General features: G+C 32.0%; 1 protein-coding gene across 6 annotated transcripts in view; it reads left to right on the forward strand.

Annotated features, from left to right (window-relative positions):
• Positions 1 to 3,195: 3,195 nt before the first annotated feature.
• Positions 3,196 to 14,443, forward strand: part of LOC127722990 (glutamate-rich protein 3-like) — a 67,307-nt gene continuing 56,059 nt past the window's right edge. For 2 of the 6 annotated variants that reach the window (XM_052229399.1, XM_052229403.1), the window contains exons 1-6: positions 3,196 to 3,837; positions 6,557 to 6,650; positions 7,169 to 7,366; positions 12,334 to 12,474; positions 13,445 to 13,543; positions 14,173 to 14,400. In XM_052229399.1, coding sequence (XP_052085359.1) covers positions 3,233 to 3,837; positions 6,557 to 6,650; positions 7,169 to 7,366; positions 12,334 to 12,474; positions 13,445 to 13,543; positions 14,173 to 14,400 — 1,365 coding nt within the window. In that variant the 5' untranslated portion in view covers positions 3,196 to 3,232. Of the gene's footprint in view, positions 3,838 to 5,771; positions 5,940 to 6,556; positions 6,651 to 7,168; positions 7,367 to 11,365; positions 11,489 to 12,333; positions 12,475 to 13,444; positions 13,544 to 14,172; positions 14,401 to 14,443 lie in introns of those variants that run through there. The other 4 variants (XM_052229400.1, XM_052229398.1, XM_052229401.1 and 1 more) reach the window with 4 other exon arrangements.

Raw genomic sequence — 14,443 nt, forward strand, 5'->3', positions numbered from 1 at the left:
CATCAACAACATCAGTATTTATTTTACCTTTGAATTCTAAAATTTGGTTCATGCTTCCATTTACCTGTTCAGTATCGTTTGTAGAAAACGATTTAGTCTCCTTTGGTGAGACTTTTTCACAATTTAACTCGAGAAATAATGGAGAATGAATATCAGAAAAAAGACTGCAAAAATATAGAACTTCAAAACCCTGCAAGTCTTTGCAGAAAATAATATATTTTGACGGTATATAAGTCAGATAATGCATATTTTGAGGTTTTTCTTTGCAGTATAACACACCTTTGGGTGTCAGGATTGACCAAAAAAGACCTCCCTACGGTCGGTCTTTCGTTTGATCAATCCTGGCACCCAAAGGTGTGTTATACGACAAAGAAAAACCTTAAAATATGCATTATCTATAACGCAAAAAATATTTAGAAAACAACTATCAATCAATTATAAAAATAAGAATATGTGGTATAATTGCCAATGAAACAACTCTCCAACAGAAACCAAATGACATAAAAGTTAACAACTATAGGTCACCGTACGACCTTCAACAATGAGCAAAACCCATACCGCATAGTCAACTATAATTAACATGGTTCAATTGATGAACAACAAGTTTTTCTTAATTAAGACACAATAATTACATTGCATGTATGTTTCACGAGAATCTGTTAGTTTGATTGGCTAACAACAATCGCGCGTCATTCAAAAATTAACCTTCATATATCAAAATGAAATGTTACATTCGTGATGACACGTGCTTCCACAAAAACGTGCACAGGTAAATAAAGGAAAAAATTAATAAAACTCTTTTTTCATGGTCTCATTAGCATAAAAATGTAATTATAAGAAATGAATGCTTCTTTTTGTAATTTTATTGGGGTGTAAAAGTGTTGATCGTGCACACATTTTTAGAAAATACAAAATGTGCTTCGGTCAACACTTTAACACCCCAATAAAACTACAAAAAGAAGCATTCATTTCTTAAATAATATTCATCTAATTTCAAAATATACGGATGTGTCATGTCCCCTATTGTGACTTTTCTGACTGTCTCGTAGGAGAAGTACGCTTCCCCAATCGACATTACAGGTCTCGCTGCTATAGGGATTCACGCGATTTACCGTTTAATCTTTCTCTTTCTTTATATTTCTAATTGATTTACGAACGGATCAGTCTAATTTCATTAAATTGATAAATGTAATAGACATGTTACGAAAAGGTAAATACTCGACGCTAGACGTTAAATGCGGGGACTGTGTCAAAACATTTAAACCGGTAAAATTAAAATCACATGGGTGATGTTGACCAGCTATAACCTACACACGTCATGCATGGTTCATTGATTTTTTTTTTACATTCATTATTATCAAAATTGTCTTCAACAATAATTTGTATAGCGCTGAATAGCATTTTGATTTTATGAATGCATATTATTATTTGCTGTACGAAAAAAAAAACCCATTGAGCTATTAATTACGTTTCAACAACAAATCTATATTGACCCTGTGTATTAAAAAAATACAAGGGAAATTTGCTATTCCCCTTAATCATGTAATATCAGATACATACAAATATTTTCTTATAACTCCAGCCTGTTTAATAAACCGCGATTATTTTCTTATAACTCCAGCCAGCTTAATAGACCGCGATCTTAGACTACAGTTTTAAAGTTTGATTTTGTAATATGACAAGGACTCGTCAGCGTTTTGTTTGCTGAAGTAAGATGAAGGATGTCACTAGTGGAGCAGGAATATGCTCACCCTTTGGGCTTCCAGAGAGCCTAAGTTTACTAGATTTTTGGTTGAATTCATGTTGTTCAATTTATAATTTTCTGTGTAATTTCTATTGAACGTTGTTTTTCTTGTCGTGCTTTTTGTAGGGGTTGCCATGGTTTTGTCTGTTTAACTTTTCTTTTCTTTTCAACTGATGGTTTTCATTTGCTCCCTTCGCATTTCTCCCCATGTTTTTTTTTTTTTTTGGGGGGGGGGGGGGGGAAGGGGTAGGGGCTAATTACTTATTTGAACCATAGCTACAAAACTGAAATAACCGCTATAAAACAAACAACATTTACCAAATAAAATGAAATTTTCTTCCTTTACAGTAAAATATTGTTTAATTTTGCAACCTATATTTATAGTTATAAAATAACTATTAAATATCTTCCGAATCATTGAATCTTGTGATCATCAGTTGTACAGTTAGATCCAGGATGCATGTGGAGCAGCCCGGGAATGTATACCTATGAGGTATCTTAGCATTAACTCCACATAAAACATACTTTATTAATGGTTTCTATGTACAAAATATTTAGACCGTGGTTAGTTTAGTTTAAAACAAGTTACCAGATATGTGTTTGATAGAGAATATGACGCATCGTGTTAGAAACTAACTTGTCGAAGTTTTTAAATGATGAGTTGATTGAATATTTTAAGCTGAATCGTCATAAAACTTACTAAAAAATAAGCAAAAAATACTGGTAAGTCTTACATACTATAATGTTTTGTATTCTTATCAGAAGTAGTAAGAATCTGCAATTCTGTAAGGTTTCTTAAAGAATTGTTTAAATTAGCTCATCCATTTTAAATTAGATAGTGTTGAATTTTGTGAAAAGAAGTAGTAATAATCGTGAATTCTGAAATGCGTTTGGTAAAATTGTATAAGATTAATTCATACTTATTTAACTTTATTATGTTGTAATTTTTTGTATTTTGAATATAATTACAAATCTTGGATTCGCCGTTTAAGAATCTAGTGCATTTTCAAAAGCGAGCAACAAAACGTAATGATTGGGTTCAAACGTACTAAACAATGGAAATTGAACCAATGACGTAATGTTATATTCATTTTGGTGTACGACCAATGTGATTATCCATGGACCTTTAGATTCTAAAAGGGCGAATAGTGAATTGCATCTTAAAGAATTGTTTAAAAACAGTTCAGAATGTTTAATCTTTATGTTCAAGTATAAAATTCTTATATCTAATTATATTTTCTAATGTTTTAGCATTAAGTGAACTTTTACATGTATATATTAATACGGTCGTTGTTTAAAATCATAAAAAGACCGTTGTATCCCTAAGTAATGGGTGTGTTATTTACAATAAATTATTATTTATAAATTATCCCCTATCTGCTCGATCTATCAAAAGTTTGTAAATACAATGAAACCTTGTGTTACTTTAAGAATGCATTTTTACAGGAAATGTCTGGTGGTTTGGATTTTGGGTGTACGTGCCATGATATGGAAAATGCAGGTGGATTTTGGAAAGATAATTTTGAAAGATCGTGCTCAAACCCGTTTCTGTCTAGTGGAAATAATAATTTTGTTGCAATTCCCTCTGAACATTACAGTTGTGAGACTTTTTCATCAAGTCCATGCTTGCAGTCACCTTATAGTGATAATATCCATACTACTGGGACTGCATCTGAAAGGGGGAATTATTCTGATAATTTCTTTTCCGAGGGTAGAAAACGATGGAATTGTGAAACATACTATACTTGGAATCAAGGCTTAAATGGCGACAGGAATTATGGAAGTAAATTTCCATATGAAAGCTGCGCATGTATATTATATCCTGATCAAGGTTCAGCAGGAAACCTTTTTACCGATGTTCCTTCTGAAATATTTGACAAATACCAATACTTTTCTTCACGTAACTTAACAGAGAGGGAGTTTAATGTTGATGATTTTTTGTCTAATCTGTGTACCTGTGAAACATCATATTTAAATCAGCTCAGAGATTATCAAGCAATTCAAGATTCTACAAAAGGTGGAGCCACTTACTCGGGTGACAGCAATGGGAATCTGGGGAACAAGTTTGCAAATCGCAGTATTTATGATTATGGGTTAGTTTCTAGCTTGATTTTGGTCAGTTAATATATATAAAACGGGCAAGTTCGTGGCAAATATACATTTTTATTATACATTTGAATATATTGTAATCATAGAATGTATCAGTTGACAACATTGATCTGGATATGAATTTAACATTTGCCACTGGACATGAAGCAGCAACCACCTGTCAATGATACAATGTTTTTCGTATTTTTAAACCAATCATTTCATATCAAGTTCATGTGATTTCATTATTAAGCCCTTTCACAGAGACGGGGAGCAGAGAATATTGTTTTACCACTGTCCCTATATATATGCTTTAAGATTTTAAAATAATTAAACGCGAGCAATCACTTTCCTTCAATGTGTGTATTGAACATCCCGAATAGCTGTCTACTTAGTTTGCAATCAAAAAATTCATTGTTGTTCGCTTAATCAAAGTCATATGAAACGATTTTCTTGTAATTTTAAAGCTGTTATCGAAATTATTGAACCAATGCATGCATATACCAAATTAAGTTCTGTATGCAAGTTTTTTTCTAATATTTTTTTAACGAATCTATAACATATTAATTATTGACAACAAATATTTCATTCAGTGATTGTTGATCACAAGCTAACTAACTTTCAAGTTTGTTGCCGAAGTTTTCAAGGCCGGATCGTGAAATTGATAAACAATCAACACAGAGCACGTAGATCATGTGACAAATATGTGAGTTGATATATATAGAGCCATGCTATATATCTTTTACATTTTCCATGCGTTCCCATTTGTTACATGAATTAAACTTTTCCTTACAGTTAATGTTGTTAAATGATTTGATGTATTATATTTATTCTTTGAGAATCAATTATTACTATTTACCTTCCAGTGCACGTTTGTTTACATTCTTTCATCACGGTTTTCCCCTCGCACTTACGCTGTGCGGTGGCCGAAGTTCTGACGAGAGTTCCGTAGTTAAGGTTACCGCATACGGGAAAATATCGGCGAATTAGTGTACGGGAAGACAATAATTTCGATAGCAGTACATTTATGAAGATTTTGATAATATAAAGGATTTTCTTTTACAAGAAAGTTCACGTATACTTGTTTCATAGTAAAACTCAGCCATGAATTTATATAAAACATATTAAACTTTTTTTTTAAGTTGAAGTTTCATATGACTTTAACGTTCAGTGGCAATTATTTCATGCCGCATGTTCAGGACGATAAATGAATAGTGAATAATGGTTTGCTGAAATAGAGAATAATGGTCAAAATGAATAAAGAATAGAGACAATTGCACTAAATAATTAAAGAATAAAAAATTGAACTGAAGATACCTCCTCCCCCTTTTGCGTACTCCAGACCCTCAGCTCACCGGGTATTCAGTGATAGAAAAGAGACGGATAAAAAAGGTTTCTTAAATCAGAGGCACATTTAGGGGGCCCAGGGTGCACTGGCCCTCCCTTATGGAGCTACATGTATGGTTAATCCAGACTTTTGACCGGTTCCACTCCAAACTTTGTCTAGTTTGGCCCCCGACCCCCTTTTTCAAAATCCTGGATCCGCATCTGTAAATTGTCAATAAATAACAGATCACACCTTTCGATCACCACTAATCCGAATTTTATGAAATGTTTCGGTCAAATAATGCCTAAATATACGAAAACATCATTTAAAAAAAAAGTGGTCGAATATATTAAATGCCATCCACCTTTTTCTATATTCCAACATTTCAAAATTTAGGAAAGATATGTTAACTTTTTTTCCGTTAAACGACAATTTTAAATACAATAATAGACATTGTTTTGCAAAAATAAGAATATAAATTAGATTTTAAATACAAATTTTGAATTAAAGTTTAATGTCATTCATTGGTGCTCCCTAAGAAATAGGAGGAGATACTTGTAGCAAAACACGACAATTAACGGGGCACCTGCGTGAAAGAGTTGTTTGGTCACATGACTCTCCCCGGCGACGAATGTTTATGACGGCAAAATAGAGATTTTACATTTAAACGACATGGATTTGTGACATCATTTAAAGTCCAATTTGCAGTTTTTATACTTGCAGAATTATCTTTTAACATTGACAACTGAAAATCAGCAAGATGAGCCAAATACATGATGGGTAGGTCTTGTCGTAGGGTGTCCAGGAAAAAGGGGGGCTACTTCAATCAGTAAAATTGTTACACATCCCTGTCTGTCATTCGATTGTGTCAGTTTGAATTACAGACAGTAGAAAATGTGCCATGTGGGAGGTTCGCACTCACATCGTGTTGACAGGCTAGTTAGTGTTTTCTACAGGAGGCTTTGACCCCTGTCCCGTTTTCTAAATGCCCTGCCCTTATTTGTAAAAAGAAATTGGACTCTAGCCCCTTTTCTGTCATACATACCACATTAATATGATCTCATGATCCTGACATTTAATGTCTTTGTCACTGGACTTAAAACAGTCAGCCAAAGTGAAAACAGCAGCCTCTCAGAGAGAGTACTGAATAGCTATATTTCTATACCCAAGCATATGTAAACATTCACTTTCAATGACAGACTCTAACCTTCAACAAATTTTTGTACAGAGGAGACTTTACTTGAAAGAAAATTGAAGTGGGTTTTTTGAAGAAATATTAATATTATCAGTTGTTAGGTGATTTAAATGTTATTGTGTGTGTAACCTTCATCAATATGTTGTGTACATCATGTAAATGCTAAGTAAATTTATAATTCAGATAATCCATCTATTTTCAGGCCCCTTGCTACATACTGTAGTCTCACAGATAAGAATTTGGCAGGGTATTTTTCCAATACCAAAATGCGACGCCATCTCAAAAAGGCTGGTCTGGTAAGTACAACTTCACATTTAAATACTTCATGGCAAAAACACCTTTTATTTATTTATATGTATACATTCATGACATTTGTTTATTGCAATCATTGTATATAAAAACATATTTGACAGCCTTGATCTGGATATGCATGATTATATTTGCGACACGACATAAAGCAACCACCTGTCAATGATACATTGTTTTTAGTATTTGTAAACCAATACATGTATTTGGTTCATGTGATTTCATTTTAAAGCCTTCTACAAAGAAGGGGCACAAGAATATTGTTACCACTAGTACTGTCCCCGTACTATAAAATTTGAAAAATTGAATCTTCAGCAATCATATTCCTTCATTGTGTGTAACTAAACAATAGCTGTCTATTTGGCTTAGTGTAATCAAAGAATTTTCGTTCACCACTGTCAAATAAACTATACTGGTTATTCAGCTTTTTAGTTCGTTGCTTTGGCTGAATAATAGTCAGAATATTAAATAAAATTCTCTAAAAACATGATATTTATCAAATTTACAGGTTGACAGGAGAGGACAGATCATATCTGAAAACCAATACAGACTGAACATGGCTAGGAAGGAACACAAAAAACATGTAAAAGATTTACTGGCACAGGCCATAGTACATAAAACATTGGATATTGAGAGGAACAGACAAGTAGAAATTAAAAGGAAATTAGAAGAAATTGCCAAACTAGAAGTTGTAAGGAGAGTAAGGGTAAGTGATAGGGGAAGATAGATTAGTTTTCAATTTTGCTGGTTGTAATGTCATCATCGTAAGCTTAAATGTCTCTGATGTTTCATTGGGCTTAGATTTGTCAATGATTTTGACATTCGCATGTAGAATAGATTTCTTTCTTTAAAAAAAAAACTGGCTGCAGGACACTTTACCAGAAAGACTGTTTCACTGGAATTTATTATACTCGTCCAAATCTTTAAAAAAACTGTAGACATTTCTATTTCACTCTGAAACCAACATTAAGTAAGCTGTGAACTTCTGCCCCTCAACAACAAAGGTCATTGTTCAACTCGATGGCGGTCAATGAATTCTGCTTATTTTCTGTCTATAAATGAGACCCACTGTGATGAGACCGTCCCAGGTTTGAGTTCTGCTTTAGATTTCATATTGGTACCCTCAAACCTTCTCCTTTGATTTTATATTGATAAACTCAATAGGACTGTTGTGAAATTTCTTCACATCCTAATTGTATTTCACAATCAGTAAATTAAAGTCTGAGTACAAAACTCCGGTAGATATCCTTGAGAATAATAGCACTCAAGAAAACTGTTAATATGCTTCAATTTATTTTCTTAATAGTTTTAAACTGTTAAAGATAAAACCTGATAAATTGATAACTTTATCATTTAATGTCTGTCAAATATTTTATTTGAGATGAAACCATCAGGAGTGGGTTGCACAAAGGTCACTTTAAAACAACATTAAATTTAAGAGTCAATTTTTGTTCAATTTGTTTATGATTTGAGAAATAACTGCATTGTATTTGAAGCTTGGCTTACGTAAAACCAAGTTTTTTTATGTGGGCCAAGTTTCATATACAATAATGTTATCTCTATTCTAATGCAGAATAAACAAATCAGTCCATTTCAGTCATTATTTCGGTGTAATACAATGTACTGCATAAAACAAAAATTCTGCGTAATGATAGTATCATCTTTTGCAACTAAACAAGGTGACGTCACATGTATGCTTCTGGCATCAAATGTAAACACCGGGCGTTTTCAGGCTCCTTATATGCCTCAGAATGTAATGAAATTATATAAAAATTTGAGTTTTTTTATTTATTATTGAAGAAATACATGTAACATGTCAGTACATTCCATTATTCAAAATGTCAGCATTCCCTTAACTACAAACAGGTAAAGAGAATTTTACATGCAATTGTTGTCATCCAATCAGAACCATTGATACAAAATGATTGCATTAGAATTAATAATTGATACTTAAAATTTAAACATAGATTCACTTAAATTGAAGTTTGCAACCCTGTGCTGGTTTGTTTTCATCAATTTAGAAAATTAAAATAGCTTTCTGTTGCTTCTTTGGATATTTGATATTGTCTGTCCTTTCTCCCTAAATTTTCAATTGTGTTCATCTAATATTTATAAGCTTTCATCATTTGATGTCTGTTTATATCATATTTCTTACAATCTGTAACATGGTTATAATTAACCCTGCCACGTTCTTTATGTGTCTGTCCCAACCCAGGAGCCTGTAATTCAGTAGTCGTCTGTCATATTTTGTTTTTTGTATATTGTGTTGTTATAAATTAGGCTGTTAGTTTTCTCATTCATGTTATTTTACATCGCTCATGTCATGGCCTTTTATAGCTGACTATATGGTATGGGTTTTTCTCATTGTTGAAGACTGTACGGTGACTCATAATTGTTTATATCTTCATCATTTTAACTCTGTTGGAAAGTTGTCTCTTTCGCAATCATACCCCATCTCCTTATTATTAACCCCCGCTGTGTCGGAGGGTGCATTAGGGGTTACCCTTGTCCGTATGTATGTCTCAAAAATAGTTTCTGTTCTTTAACTTTAGATTGCCTTAACCAAATGTTTTAAAAATCATACACAATTGCTTATTACCATAAAACACAGATCAAATTCGAATTTGGGTTGTGTCAGTTTTACCGTTCTTGAGTTATGTCCCTTTATAATGTTATATGCAAGCAGGGGCATCATTTGTTGCCCATGGATACATTCTCCATTTATTTTATTTATGTACACATGTAGATTTGATTACAAATTCCCAATAAGCATGCTGATTTACTAAGGAGTCTCAGCCAAATATTTTCAAATTTCAAAATCTCATTATTGAAAGTGGACACATATAATTAATTGATAAAAGTTAATCTTTAATATTGTGACAGTTTGCAATTGGGCCCCTAGAAAGATATTGTCTTACTCTGAAGTAAGATTTTCAAACCAATATTATGACAGGGAATCACACCTCACTATTTAATCAACCTACATGTACATGTATGGTTTTACCCAACATGTACCACAAAGAATAAAAAAAAAACTTTGTCATGTTTGTATAAAACATAGATAATGGTTTAAATAGATATTGACTGGATCATGTTAACCCATGTCTTAGCTATAATTGTGAAAATAAAGAATAACTAATACTTATTCATGCACATTTTTTTTAATATTTTTTATGAATCTATAAAATTAACTTTCGAGCTTGTTGCCAAAGTTTTCCGGATATGGACATTGATAAGAATAGAGAAATAAAAAATTTGAACTGAGGATACCCCCTCCCCTTTTGCGTGCTCCAGACCCTCACCTCAGTATTCAGTGAAAGAGAAGAGCAGGATAAAAAGGTTCTTAAATCAGAGGCAGATTTATGAGGGCCCATGGTGCCTAGGCCCTCCCTTATGAAGCTACATTTATGGTTAATCCAGACTTTTTACTTGTTCCACTCCAATTACTTTGTCCATAAAGAATTAGAGAAATAACTTTGTCATGTTTGTATTAAACATGAAAAAGAGTATAAATAAATATTGACTGAATCATGTAAACCCATATCTTAACTAATTGTGAAAATAAAGAATAACTGAATTATTAATGTAACAACACCCCAACCAGGTATAAAACAGATCTACCTGAAATCCAATATTATATCATATTGATTTTTAAGTAATCTACCTTTCTTGGTTTACAGTTGTGCAGTAGTTATATGTTTACGTAATCATGTGGTTAAACAAATATACTTATTTGGATTTGTTTTGTAAAAAAGATTAAAATACACATTTTCAGTTCTGTAGGTGTTGATTAGTCAGATAAACACATCTCCCATGAAATTTAACACATTGATTTTTGTATTGATTTGAAGAGAAGTTAAAGTTTTCCTTGATGCACAGAACAACATACAAATAATTAATACCTACAAAATATATTGAGCCAAACCCAACAATGAGCACTTATAAGTCTAATTAATGTTCATAACAACATACATGACATACAATATACCTTCAAAATATTTTGAGCCAATTCAGAGATCTCAAAACCTTTTTTAGCCTGCCTGGTGGTCATTAGGACCACTAATATAATTTAAGACTACAAATTTGTTACTGGTGTTGAGTAAATTACTGTAAAATATGATGATCTATGTATATTGATAAAACTTTGATTTACAATCCTGTCATGTAATACTAATCAAAGTTACAAAGGTTTTTTCATACTGGATCGCCTAAATCCCCAACATTCACAATGACATATCACCAAGTGTTTCAATATAAGGTTTTCTGTACCTAGTTCTATCTCAATCTCTTTCTCCTATCAGATACCAAAAACTGTAAGTCTCTCCCACATATACACCTGATATAAACAGGCACTCATTTTTCTTATACATGTACATGTACAATTCTTTAATTTTCATTATTCACTATTTCATTTACATTGTTATACTTCTTCAATGTTCACAATTTTCAGTTTACATTATACTGTCAGTAATTTCCAGTGCTTCCTTTTTTTAAGAATTATGGTAATTCTCTTTTTTTACATTCCATATTTAAATATATCTAATATTTTTTGTTTGTTATATATTGATTTTGAAAATTAAAACAAATCAAAGCTTAGTTTATATGGTAAAATGCATATATATATGTATGCAACAAACATTTAGATTTATTTCTTTGAAAATAAAAAAAAAACTTATTTAAATGAGAACTATTTTATGATGCTTAGGCAGACACAAAGAGGAGAAGTGATTCAACTCTGATGCCTTTGTTGACCCCAAGATTGCGACCGCCATCTTCAGCTCCAGAATCTGTACAGGAGGAAGAAAATGTTCTTACTCCAGGGTCTTTGGTTAGTTGATTGCCATGTGATGTTGTCAGATTGAATTAATCTTGAATTGAATTAATCTATGAATTGAGTTTAAATGTATTGTTGCTCAATCAGTGATGAAATTTGCATTCGTAAATGTTTACATATGTATGAGTAGTAGCTTCTCTAACCATTGTGATGTGGAGATTTATTCACAAATGTTTTACATGAAAAAAAAATACATGTGTTTTTGTGTTTTGTGTGTTAATATATATGGTTGAAGACCCTTTCATGGTAATGTTGTACATGGGAATGTTAATGCAAGTTTATGCATTTTATGCACATGTACAATCATATCAATGACATTTTTGTATGTATACATTATTTGGAATAATTATGCAGCCTTAAAATCATTAACATGTCTTTTACCGTCATTGATTTAAATTTTTTGTCTATTTTTAAAGAATTATTATTGGCATAGATTTGCTTTTCAAGCAAATTTAAAGATAGAAAATGGAATTTTTTACCAAACATTATATAGTCCTAACAATTACTCTATTTTATATATATCAATTTTAAAGTTGGAATTTTATCATATTACATGTAAATGAAATCATGGAAATGATTTTTTTATTGTTTTTTTAACAAAAATAACATATTTGACCATTTTTAGCCTTTCAGACTTATCAAGACAAACATTTAATTTTTCAACTCAAAACTGATATTTTGGACTTTGCTTGTTGTTGTTACGTACCATGAAAGGGTCTGTACATAGTTTATCAGATACATGTATCTATAATGAGTTTATGTACATACTTTACTACATATACTAACAAGCTATTGTTGTGTTCTATAACACTGGATTTGTGTTTTGCTTTAATCCTCAGGCTACTAAATTCAGGAAAGGTGATGAAGACATATTACCTTATTTGTCACCAAGGTCAAGTCGACCTCAGAGTAGATCTGGTAGATATCGTCCACAAAGTGCCCCGGCAGACAGACAATATAATGATAGTTATGATGCTGACGTGAGTATTCACATGTTTTTAGTTGGTTATCCAACAGAATATAAGTGAAACTGATCTTAGGGTACTAAGGTTCTTAAAACTATAGGTTAGCTGAAATACTTAAATTGCATTGACCATATATTCATTTGTTAGTATGTTTCAGAATTAACTAATTTAACTAATTGAAATGTTTAGGAAAGCAGACAAAAATCCATAATTGAAGGTGTAAAGTCAATTTATGATCTGTTATTTATATAAAAAAAGAAATAATTGTTAAGGCTTAATGGTATTACATGCCTAATATTTCTCAATTACATTTGTGTAACTAACATTAGATTAATAAAATGATAAATACTCAAAAATTATCTAATTAAAAAAACGTATGTTCAAATTATCTGAAAAAGTTCATTTTAATTATAAAAACGTAATTGGACTTTAGCATCACTAATAGTTTTCAAAGATAATCAATTTACGGATGTTCGCTCCTCTTGTTTTTGATTTTTTGTCAGATATTCGAAATCCTCTGGGTTTATCCATGTATTGCCATTAAAGATTTTGCCCACTAAGCCCTATTTTTCTTTTTATAATTTTATTAGATATAGTTTAAAAAGCCATATTTGAAAATCTTATAAAATTCTTGTTATTTTTTCATAGTTTTTGAAAGAAAAAAGCTGCCAATGTTAATTATACAAAAAATCTAGAGAGAATCATTTCCCCCCAAATTTTCAATGGCTTATATCTCGAAAACAAGCACATGGACGCTTCATTTTGTTCTGCTTTTTGAATTCCTTTATATATATACTATTAATTTAAAACGGTCTTTTAAAAAGCTTGTTATTTTGAAACAGAGTAGCAAACATCCTTAATGATTAGTCCAAGATTTTTCTGATGGCTGGCTGCCAATTTGAGACCTGGTGGAACAGTCATCACAGATAACTGTTACACAACTAGGATACATTCATGTGAATAATATAATATGTAACTATTTTAGGTGATATATGTTGATGATGAGGGTCGTCCTGTGACTCCACCTAAAGATATACAGGAAGATCATAAAAGAGAGGAAATTGATACCAGACATCTTTATGCTGTAGGTATTTTGAGTGGCAAAAATCACATTTCAATGGTTGTTCAAAAACAAAATGGTAGATTTTTTGCATGTTTACACTAACAGTAATCAAAAGCCCATCCTATTTAGAAGTTACCATAGCCATTATTATGAATAAAAGGAGATTTGAGTCATTATGTCTTTAAGACCAAAAAAATTGCAAGACATATAAGAGTTTATTTGTAGTACCGAAATAATTCATAATACTTATAAGCAGTTCTTGACAGTTGTGTCTGAATCTACATGTATTTGTAATATGACCAATCTTAATTTATTTGACAGTCACAGTTAAGGCCAGGGCTATCCTTAAAAAAATGGAAAATCTCTTATATTTTAACTTGAAGTGGTTGAATTCAAATAAGAATCAGTGGTGGATCCAGAAATTTTCATAAGGGGGGCCCACTGACTGCCATAAGAGGGGGCCCGCTTAGTCATGCTTCAGTGATTCCCTAAATATTCAACCAAATTTTTCCCACAAAAGGGGGCCCAGGCACCCGGGGCCTCCCCCCTAAATCCACCTCTGAGAATTCAAAGAAACATTTAGAAAATGTTAATGAAAGGTGTTTTTACACATGTTTAAAATTTTTACCTGTATTTTGTTTTCATTTTAGCTGGACTCTGCTGCTTTGAAAAAATATGCTTTAACATTGTCAAAAATAGAACAAGGTGAAGGAATGACATCTCCATATTTGATTTCACAAGTTCCTTCTCCTCCAAGAAGTGCTAGAGGAAGTGCCAGAAACAACTACAGGGATGCTAGGTACAAGTCCCGCCTACAAAGACCCAGAACAGCCAATAGCTTGAGTCCTTACAGAAGTACTAGGACTGGAGCTGTACAGGTAATTATCTCCCTTTCCTATAACTAGGATACTATGAGTATTG

The sequence above is a fragment of the Mytilus californianus genome, unplaced genomic scaffold (assembly GCF_021869535.1).
Source record: "Mytilus californianus isolate M0D057914Y unplaced genomic scaffold, xbMytCali1.0.p SCAF_13, whole genome shotgun sequence".
NCBI classification, from domain to species: domain Eukaryota; kingdom Metazoa; phylum Mollusca; class Bivalvia; order Mytilida; family Mytilidae; genus Mytilus; species Mytilus californianus.